This window comes from Rhinopithecus bieti, unplaced genomic scaffold (assembly GCF_001698545.2).
Source record: "Rhinopithecus bieti isolate Rb0 unplaced genomic scaffold, ASM169854v2 scaffold_10017, whole genome shotgun sequence".
In the NCBI taxonomy this organism is placed as follows: Eukaryota; Metazoa; Chordata; class Mammalia; order Primates; family Cercopithecidae; genus Rhinopithecus; species Rhinopithecus bieti.
Window position 1 is genome coordinate 357,249 of NW_016806314.1, and position 11,163 is coordinate 368,411.

At 38.4% G+C, this 11,163-nt stretch overlaps 1 protein-coding gene across 14 annotated transcripts in view; it reads right to left on the reverse strand.

Annotated features, from left to right (window-relative positions):
- Nucleotides 1-11,163, reverse strand: part of OSBPL9 (oxysterol binding protein like 9) — a 176,195-nt gene that overhangs the window by 14,558 nt on the left and 150,474 nt on the right. For all 14 annotated transcript variants that reach the window (XM_017875421.1, XM_017875422.1, XM_017875420.1 and 11 more), the window contains 3 exons: nucleotides 9,757-9,916; nucleotides 3,159-3,271; nucleotides 2,609-2,727 (listed from right to left, as the gene is read on the reverse strand). In XM_017875421.1, coding sequence (XP_017730910.1) covers nucleotides 2,609-2,727; nucleotides 3,159-3,271; nucleotides 9,757-9,916 — 392 coding nt within the window. The remainder of the gene's footprint in view (nucleotides 1-2,608; nucleotides 2,728-3,158; nucleotides 3,272-9,756; nucleotides 9,917-11,163) is intronic.

Below are 11,163 nucleotides of genomic sequence, written 5' to 3' on the forward strand. Positions count from 1 at the left end.
AAAAAAAAAAAAAAAAAAAAAGACAAGGAAGGCTAGGAAAGGGGTGTGACAGGGATTAATCAGTGAACCAGTGTGGCTGGATATATAATGAAAATATAAAGTGGGCTGATGAACACAAGCTTGGAAAGGGACACTAAGACTCTAACACTTAGAATCTCTATTATCAGACTCTCAGCATTTAAATTTTAGGTAAACATTTTTCTCCCACAGAACACGTAAATTCATAATCCAAATAGGGTTAGATTAGCAGGTAAGCTTATATACTGACTTGGTACAATTTCTTACCACTTTAGATAACACAGAAATTATAAACCACTGAGTAAAAATGCTGAAGAAGAAAACGGGTAAATACCTTCAATGTATAAACAGCTCTTACAACTCAAGATGAAGATCACTACTCCAGGAGATAAATGGACAAAGGAACTGAACAGTCAAAAAACATTTTTAAAAAGTTTAATTTCACATGTAATTGAAGAAAACAAATATTTTTTTCTTCTACTTAGGATTTTTCTGAGAACTCTTATTTAACAGATTTTCTTCAATGTTTGTAGTGCTATACTGATACATGCTATTAAGTCAAACTGCTGTAACAGTGATGAAGAGAGCTGGGTTTAGTTGTCCTCAACCTGGGTTCAAGTGCTTGTTTAGCCTCTTCTTAGCTGTGAGGAGGCCCTGAAAAATTAACTCAGTTTCTCTAAGTACCTGAAAAGGAAGACAATTACATGCGCTGCTTATATGTTAGGATTGTTTTAAAGACTAAGTGAGGTTAAATGGGATGTGACTGTGTAGTATTTTTTAAAACTACAAAGTATTTGGAAAACAAACTCTTTTCAGAAAGTATCTGAAGTGAGAAAACATTCTTATAAAAGATATAAACTTAAGGCATTATTGTAATAATACTTTGGAATGCATAAAAGGAACCAAGATTTCAGAATCTGTTGGCAATCACAGCCATTTGTGCCAGTACAAATTTTGAAAATGACTTATTTTAAAAACATTCAGTAAAAAATAATTATGATAATTGTCATAAAATAGCAAACTTTCAGTAGCTATGGACTCAAATATGGATTATTTGGCAGAGAAAATTATGTGAGGCAAGAATTACAAACTTGATTGTGGCAAACACATCCGGTTGCCTCTCCACATCCATGCTTCACCCCCAAGAACTCTGATTCAGTTCAGGTTCAGCTATGGGATGCCATGGCCCTCTCCCATGTCTCAAGGGGTGAATGTGGATTCATTTAAACCAATCATTTAACCTCTCCCTTGCCAGTGGCAGGTTTAGGCACGAGCATATGCCTGATATTGGCCAATGAGATTCAATAGGAAGCCTAACGAGCCACTTCTGGAAAAGAACGTCCTTCCTAACAACAACAACAACAACAACAAAAAGGCAGCAGCTGTGCAATCTAATGATTACTGAAGCAATTCTGGGGACAAACTCCTGCAAATATTCTCCTGCCTAGAACATTCCTGGTAAGTGTGCTGGGCTCCACAAATAAACGTTGTCCTTGTGTTTCTGTTCTTAGATTAGGCATAAAAGGTTTTATTATAGACACTTATTTGAAGGTATTATGAATTAGTCTTTTTCTTAATGGCCCTCTAAATCCAAAACAAAAAGGAGTTCACTACTGACAAAGACTATAGCACTGGAGTTGATTTCGCCCTAACAAAAGTGAGAACCCTAAATTTAATCAACTCCCCAAAGCTCGGCAGAACAATAATAAATATGAAAGCTTCTAAAGTTCAAGCCTTCAAGACAAAGGCGGTAGTGGAAAGATTACAGGTTTTAAAATCATGGAGCAGATTAGAATCTCAGTCTGCCACTTAATATGACTTAACATGGCTCAGCCACATTATTTAACCTCTGAGTTTTAGTTTCCTGATGAAATGAAGTTAACAATAACACCTACTCCGCAGTACTGTGGTGAGAATTAAGTGAAAGGAGGGGATTTCTGGCACAGTGGCAGGAATATACAAAGGCAACCATATACCAGTCTCCTAATTCAAGCGTGCATTCTATTGAGAGCTCCAAGTTTAAATTCAAATTCAAATCCAGACTATGGTAATTGTGCATGACTCAATATGTGTCATTTTGCATGCCTGTAATCCCAGCTACCAAGGAGACTGAGGCAGGAGAATCGCTTGAACCTGGGAGACGGAGGTCACAAATATGTCACAATTTTACATTCACAACCTCTTCCAATCCTTACAACCCTCTGAAACAGGTTACTATGTGTCCAATTTGTATAGAGAACCCTGAAGTCCACAGAGGAAGAAACAGAAGAAGAAACTCACTGAAGCCCGTGCGTGGTTTGCTAATAGTAGAGGTAGGACGAAAACACAGATCCTCTGACCCTAAGATTAGAACTCTACCAAGTCTTCATCCATACAACTCATACACACTGTTCTCTATGAAATTATCCTAGCTTGACTTATTTCATCATTTATAAAATTTTGTTTACTTATCCACATGTATATTAAATCACAAGAAAACACAAGTATAAACAAAAATTATGTCATTTTACTACATTTGCAGGCACACTCACCACACAATCACTGAGAATCCATACATACTCATACAGACTTACAGCAAATTTGGTCTTACCTTAGTAAGATCCATTCCAAGCCTAACCTGTGACAAAAGATGCATGATAACACTTTTGTGCTCCTCCACAGACCCTGCCTCCGCATCATCATCTCTGTCATCATGTGAATCGAAAAGGTCTAAAATAAAGCACATCTTATTAGAATGGTGCTAAATTGGGCCAATCTGTGCTGATACTAGAATTACAATTTTTTTTTTTTTTTTTTTTTTTTTTGAGATGGAGTCTCACTCTGTCGCCCAGACTGGAGTGCAATGGCATGATCTCGGCTCACTGCAAACCTCCGTCTCCCAGGTTCAAGCGATTCTCCTGCCTCAGCCTCCTTGGTAGCTGGGATTACAGGCACGCGCCACTACGCCCAGCTAATTTTTTGTATATTTTGAGTAGAGACAGGGTTTCACCATGTTGGTCAGGCTGGTGTTGAACTCCAGACCTCAAGTGATTCGCCCACCTCGGTCTCCCAAAGTGCTGGGATTATAGGCGTGAGCCACTGCACCTGGCTACAAATATTTTTAAAGAAAAAAAAAAGTTAAATTATCAAAGGTCACTCACCAGCATCACTTGTTCCATTGGACATGGAAGAATTAAGTGATTCTGTGGTATCTGGGCGTTTCAGACTATTTCCCGAGCTGCTGTGTGTCAGGACAGAGGCAGATCCAGAAGAACTAAAAAAACATTAATCACCTTATTTAAGCTAAATAAAGCAATTTAGAATCATAGTAAGCTAGACTCTTACAGTTAACTGGTTACATGCATGCATATATATGCTTTCGAATTCTCTTGATGACAAGGTCTCTTGTCTTATCCTCTATGCACAGGACATGCTCAACAAAGCCATGTTGATAGTCAAGACCCAGAGGTCATCAAAAATTAGTGAGATCTTTGCCTCTGCATTTAAGTTTAAAACTACAGTTCATTTTCTGATTTTGTTACTGGATATAAATCTAAATGTGCCACAATTCTTGGCAACAATTCCAGAAACTCAAAAATGGCAAGTCTCAGAAACATGTCTTGTCTTCATGTTTGAGATCCTTTGATAAAGGCCCACATTGGTATTAACATTCTTCCTAATCATTAAAAAATTGTACTTGAAATTATAAAATAAAAAAGCATCTTATTTATGCAAGTAAATTTATGCTAACTGGCTTTTATAAGCCAGTTAACAGGCCTAAAGAAAGACTGTTCTATTATTAATAGATTATCATACCTGTGATCATATTTTACCCACGGAAGTAAGAGAGTGTGTGTGTGTGTGTGTGTGTGTTTGTGTGTGTGTGTGCGCGCGCACATATTTATATTTTTCTTAAGAGATAAGGTCTCCCTGTGTTGCCCAGGATGGACGTGAACTCCTGGCCTCAAGTGATCCTCCCACCTCAGCCACCCAAGTCACTGGGTTTACAGGTGTGAGCCACCACACCCAGTTGGTATTTGTATATAAATAAAGGAAAAATCAAAGAGGCACATAATTTACTTATTAAATGTAAAAATTGAAGTCAAATTTCTCACACTGTAGATATTTATAAAACAGTACACATGTAACAGTCATATCACAACTCTACAGGTGTGAAAGCATATTATGTATTCTAATCTAATCATAGTTTGCCCTTGTTACCTTCTTTTGTTTTTTTTTTTAAATTAATGAACTTTATTTTTAGAGCAGTTTTAGGTTCATGGCAAAACTGAACAGAAAGTACAGACAGCAGCATATACTCCCTGTCCCTACACATGCAAACCTCCCTCACGATCAACATCCCATACCAGAGAGGTGTATTTCTTACAACCAATGAGCCTACATTGACACATCATTATCACTCAAAGTCTACAGTTTATATTAGGGTTCACTCTTGGAGTTGCCTGTTCTGTGGGTTTTGATAAATATATGACAACTTGCATCCACCATTGTATCATACAGAATAGTTTCACTGCTCTAAAAATCCTCTGGGCTCTGCCTGTATTAGAACACTAGAATATTAGGATATTCTAAAATTAGAATATATTATGTATTCTAGTTTGTCCTGGTTACTTACCTATTTTTCAAAATTCCTTGAGTAACTAAGTATTACTTCGATAATTTAGTAGTATAGATCACAAGGTACTATAACTAATGTCTGCCTCACCAGTTTTGAGAGGCAATGGAAAATATGTCTAAAAGACGTAGGTAAGAGAAATCAAATGATCATTAAATGACAGAACTGGGGTCAAGCATGGTGGCTCACGCCTGTAATTCCAACACTTTGGGAGGCCAAGGTGGGAGGATCACTTGAGCCCAGGAGTTTGAGTCTAGTCTGATTAACATGGTGAGACCCTATCTCTACAAAAAATAAAAAATTAGGCTGGGTGTGGTGGCTCAGGCTTGTAATCCCAGCACTTTGAAAAGCCAAGGTGGGCAGATCACTTGAGGTGAGGAGTTCAAGACCAGCCTCATTAACATGGTGAAGCCACATCTCTACTAAAAATACAAAAAATTAGCCGAGCATGGTGGCATGCATATGTAGTCCCAGCTACTTGGGAGACTGAGAAATGAGAATCGTTTGAACCTGGGAGGTGGAGGTTGCAATGAGCTGAGATCACACCTCTGCACTTCAGCTCCAGCTTGGGTGACAGAGTGAGATTCTGTCTCAAAAAAAAAAAAAAATTTAGCTGGGCATGGTGGTGTGTGCCTGTGGTTCCAGCTACTGGGGAGTCTGATGGGGGAGGATCGCTTGAGCCCATGAGGTTGAGGCTATAGTGAGCTGTGTTTGTGCCAATGCACTCTAGCCTGAGTGATAGAGTGAGACCCTCTGTCTCAAAAAAAAAGCATGAAAGTTATCTTTAAAATGCTTTGTGCCTCTGTGATGTATCTCAAAATAGGGTCAATCTTTTAAATCAATTGACCTAAAAACCCCAAATGCTATAATATATGAATCTTATTTTAGATGCAATTCCAAAGGTCCTATTTATGCTGTGTTTTTTCTCCTTACCCATGGTTATAAACCATGTCTGGGCCAAGTGAAATACTCAATAAGACTGTAAATGGAAAAAAAAAATGGGATAAATTTTTAGCCATTTCATAATTTACCTTGTTCAGAACAAATGATATAAAGAAAACAGTTAAAAACAACATCTATGTATATAGGAAAGTTTTATCTGCAATGAGCTAATTGTCTAGAATTTATGCATAAAATCATAAAGTATGCAAAAACAATTTAAAGCTATGAATTATAATATCAATTTATTGAATACCTTGTATGTGCCATACACAGTATGTCTATATCTACATTACGACCCTAAAATAAACACAATGACGCTCATAATACACAGATGCTCAGAGGTTCAATGACAGGCCTGAAGTCATACAGCTGGTGAGTAGTGAAGTCATTTCAAACACTTCTGGCTCCAAAGTACATGTTCTTTCCAATATGTACTTTTATCTAATTTATAAATGCGTAAGCTACACTGCTCAGTGACACAGTTACACAGAAGCTATCACTAGTATAGGTCTTTAGAAAAAGAACAGTGAAAGGACTTAAGCTTTCAAGTTCTCTTCCTTCAGAAAGAAAAAAACAAACAAAAAATAGTAAAAAGAAATTTGACCTCAGAGTTAGAAAATTAGCAGTAGCAGCTGATGACCAGCAGGTGTCACAAGCTCAAAAACCTACAGACGCCAGGCAGAGAATATGTGGACAGGACCAAGACATAAGATAATACGGAACTGGGGAGCCAGCATACCCAACCTGAAAGGATCTAAAGCCTTGTTAAAACAAAACAAAAAATAAGTCAACAGAACAGTGTGCTGCCCAAATAAAACATCTTCAGCCTTTACTGGTTTGGCTTCTAGATTAGGGTATACAAACAAGGAAGAACGAAATTGAGGAAGAAAAGGAACACAGAGTGGGTTAGTTGGACACAAAAACTTAACGCTGGACCCGTTCAAAGAGATGCTAATGAACTGTGTGTTTATTATGGGACAGGGTACTGGGAAAGCATAGAAGGAACCTTAACAGCAGGAATAGAAGAAGCCTATGAGCCTGTGCATGACTTTGTAGACCTGCCTATTACAGGTACAAGTGTTTTAAATGTTTTGATTTCACAGAAATTTTGGGAGAATCCCTTATACCGGAGCCAGAGAGTATCTATCAGTGATGTTACCAAGAGCTAATCACATATTATCAAGTTTTTACTGAATATAGTCATATGCTTTTAAAGGATGGATAGATGAGTGATTTACTAGCAAGTGATAGTCAGTTGAACTTTGTTTAGAACAACAGCTAATGTATTGTCTTTAGGCTGGGCACAGGGGCTCATGCCTGTGATCCCAGCACTTTGGGAGGCCGAGGCGGGCAGACAGCCTGAGGTCAGGAGTTTGAGACCAGCCTGGCCAACATGGCAAAACCCCATCTCTACTGAAAGTATAAAAATTAGATGGGCATGGTGGGCACCTGTAATCCCAGCTACTCAGGAGGCTGAGGCAGGAGAATTGCTTGAACCCGGGAGGCGGAGGTTGCAGTGAGCCGAGATCACACCACTGCACTCCAGCCTGGGTTACAAGAGCAAAACTCCGTCTCAAAAGAAAATAAAAGGCTGGGTGCGGTGGCTCATGCGTGTAATCCCAGCACTTTGGGTGGGTAAGGTGGGCAGATCACGAGGTCAGGAGATCGAGACCATCCTGGCTTACACAGTGAAACCCCGTCTCTACTAAAAATACAAAAATTAGCCAGGCGTGGTGGCGGGCACCTGTAGTCCCAGCTACTCGGGAGGTTGAGGCAGGAGAATGGCGTGAACCTGGGAGGCGGAGCTTGCAGTGAGCTGAGATTGCGCCACTGCACTCCAGCCTGGGTGACAGAGGAAGACTCTGTCTCAAAAAAATAAATACATAAATAAAAAGTCTTTAATTCTCTTTTAAATATAATAACGATAGAACCCTTCAAAAATTAATAATAACCTGTCATTTTGGAATTTTCTTCCAAATGCTTATTTTCTTTTAATCCATTATAATAAAAATGTTTTTTCCAAAATTAAATTTCTATTGGCAAACTGCTAATAATGGTTTCTTAATAGTTTACGTTTGAACATTCAAAATGAAGAAAAGAAACCAATATGCTAAACTAAGCTTTTCTGCTATACTGGTCTTCTTTAGTTGTAGACTTAAACCTCCCTTCCACGTCTTAACCATATATATTCACCTAGACCACATATATTTCACTTTTTCCCACATTCAACAGCTGAACTGATCATAAGTCAAAAAACTTCATGAAGCAATAGTCATTTTCCATATATGTGCTAACATTTTGAGCAGTTATGATACAGTCATAATACAAATGCTGTATTTCCCAATTCATGTGTATGGTTAAGAGAACTAGAGTCTTAATGCAACATTTCTTATTTAAAGAAACCAGCATTCAAGGTCTGAGGACTGGCTGAAGGTAATTAGCTTGCAAATTCACATTTAATTATTTCCAAATTTGTACTGTCTTAAAAAGCAAAAACCCTAGCTATAGTAACAGTACCAGCCTGAGAAAGCAGAATTAGAAATAATTCCCAACAAAAACTAAGCCAACTATTAATATATCTACAACAAACACAAGTAAAATGAAAGTATATCAGTAATTCTTTTTTTTTTTTTTTTTTTTTTATGACGGAGTCTCACTCTTGTCGCCCGTGCTGAAATGCAGCAGCCCAATCTCGGCTCACTACAACCTACACCTCCTGGGTTCAAGCGATTCTCCCATCTCAGCCTCCCGAGTAGCTGGGACAACAGGCATGTGCCACCACACTTGGCTAATTTTTGTATTTTTTTAGAGACAAGGTTTTACCATGTTGCCCAAGCTGGTCTCAAACTCCTGGGCTCAACTGATCCTCCCGCCTCATCCTCCCAGATCGCTGAGATTAGAGGCATAAGCCACCACATGCGGCTCCCTAAACTTCTTTTTGTTGTTGTTTGGAGACAGAGTCTTGCTCTGTCGCGCAGGCTGGAGTGCAGTGGTGTGATCTCAGCTCACTGCAACCTCCGCCTCCCAGGTTCAAGCAATTCTCCTGCCTCAGCCTCCTGAGTAGCTGGGATTTAAAGGCATGCACCACCATGCCTAGCTTTTTTTTTTTTTTTTTTGTATTTTTAGTAGAGACAGGGTTTCGCCATGTTGGTCAGGCTGGTCTCGAACTCCTGACCTCGTGATCCACCTGCCTTGGCTTCCCAAAGTGCTGGGATTACAGGCGTGAGCCACCATAAATAAAATTAGTGCCTTAAAGCCAGCGCAGAGAGACAGATTTGAGTTGGACTTATGTTTCCCTGTAAGTAGACTTGCAATAAAAAGCTTTTCTTTCCTCAAAAACCTGGGACTTAGTCATGGCTTCTAGTGCATTGGGCAGCAAGTCCCTTTTGCTCCATAACACTGTAGGAAATAAATTTCTGTTGTTTATAAGCTACCTAGATTACTGTCTTTTGTTATGGCAGCTGAAAGGGACTAAGATACCATACCATGTATTCCATTAGATTATAAATGTCTGCCTATTCCCCCAAAAGTTCCTTGTGGGCAGGGCCTGGGTCTCTGTAATCTCGTTATAAACCTAGCACAGTGCCTGGCTGATAGGTGTTGAATATTTCCACTCTAACTAAAAAAAAAAAAAAAGTAATAGAAATCTCTTATTCGTATAATGCTTCACAGCTTATTCACTCTCACTGGACCCTCTCCTAATGTTGGTACTGCAGAAATGGCCAAGATTCAACTAATAACACTGGCATATTACTAGAGGTGATGGTATTTATTCCATTTGGAGTAACTTAGGATTAAAATCAAAACTCTCACAGAATTGGCTTTGCTCAACAAGCCAACTAAAAACAAGTTGTCCATATAACTATTATATATCAATAAAAAAACTGATATTATATATCAATAAAATAAAAAATATATATCAATATACTGATATACAGATATCAATATATCTATTAAAAAGGCTGCCCTTTTAATTTTCCCAAATAATAACTGATGAGGCAAGTCTGTCATTAACACTAGTCTCAAAATCAAATTAGATTTTTAAAAATAAGGAGAATCATTTAAATACAAATATTCCAGGTGATCACACAAGTGAAAATGTTATCTAAGAAGAAAATAAGTTTGAGTGAGAACTGCAAACAAAAGATCTGAGATTTACTTAGGAGAGCAAACATACTTACTCTATTAAGCGCTTTGGGGATGAGCCACTTTGATGGAATTCATCGGCATCATAAAATTCATCTTCACTGCTGGAGTAAGAGAACTCTGGGACTGTATTTGGAGACAAGTTCACATGGCTTGGAGAAGTGAGACTGCTACTCGGTGGTGAATGACCACTGCCTAGGAATTTAAAAGGGTTTTAGAGAAAAATGTTGGTGATAGAGAAGAAACTAGGGAGATGGAGTCAAAGCAGACTTTTCTAAAATCAAGGAAGAGTTTGGTTAAGTTTGTAAAAGCTGCTACACTATTTATAAAGAAAATCAACATTTAAACTCCACACAGAAAATGGCAAATCATGATATAAAATGAGGACACAGCCTTTTAAATAAATGAAACAAAAAGCTATGTCCCCATTCTATAAAGATTATCATTAATACTAGGAAGGGGGCCCTTTTGATTATATGAGTTGTGGAGTTGCAAGGACCACAACAGATATGATTACCAGTGGGATGCCAGGGCTCTTATTTTACACTGCAGATCCAGATACCTAAAAATGCAGCAGTGAGCCACTGGGAATGCAAAATGGAAAGAGTATTAAGACCACATAAACATTAAAATATTGCGGGATATCACATTCCTATCATTCAGTATATTCTGGCAATCACATGGAAAATGCACACACCATCCAAATTCCTCTCTTTTTTCCACCTAAGTCAGGGGCTCAGAGGTGGAGATAAAAATAGAGGGCTACTATGACAAGAATGCAGAAAATGAAAAGATTCAGAAGAACATTTTTCTATTCCTAAACAGTCTAACTAAAGAAATGGAAATGAATGAAGACCCAGAGAAAGAAGACTGTCATCTAATCTCTGAGATGATCATCTGGTACCTTGTCTAGTAGTAAAGCAAGAACAAAAAAGTATCAAACCAATCGACAAATGGAGTATTAAGATCAATTTAACTTAATGAGCATTTAAGGGCTATCAGGCAATTTATGCTAATCTACAGATGTCTGGTGAAGATTCAAGTTTATTAAGACACTGACGGCAATTTGAAAGCCAGGGCCACGGTTCTGGAAGAAATTGAAGACAGCAATAAAAATGAATCCAGGCTAGGCACAATGGCTCATGCCTGTAATTCCAGCACTTTGGGAGGACCAGATGGGAGGACTGCTTGAGGCCAGGAGTTCAAGACCAGCCTGGGCAACAAAGTGAGAGCCCCGTCTCTTAAAAAAACAAATAAATAAATTAGCTGGGCATGGTGTGCCTGTGGTCCCAGCTACACGAGAAGTTGAGGCAGGATCACTTGATCTGAGGAGGTTGAGGCTGCAGTGAGTTGTGTTTGTGCTACTGAGGTCCAGCCTGGGTAAACAGAGTGAGACCTTGTCTCAAAAAAAAAAAAAAAAAAAAAAAAAAAAAAAAAAAAAA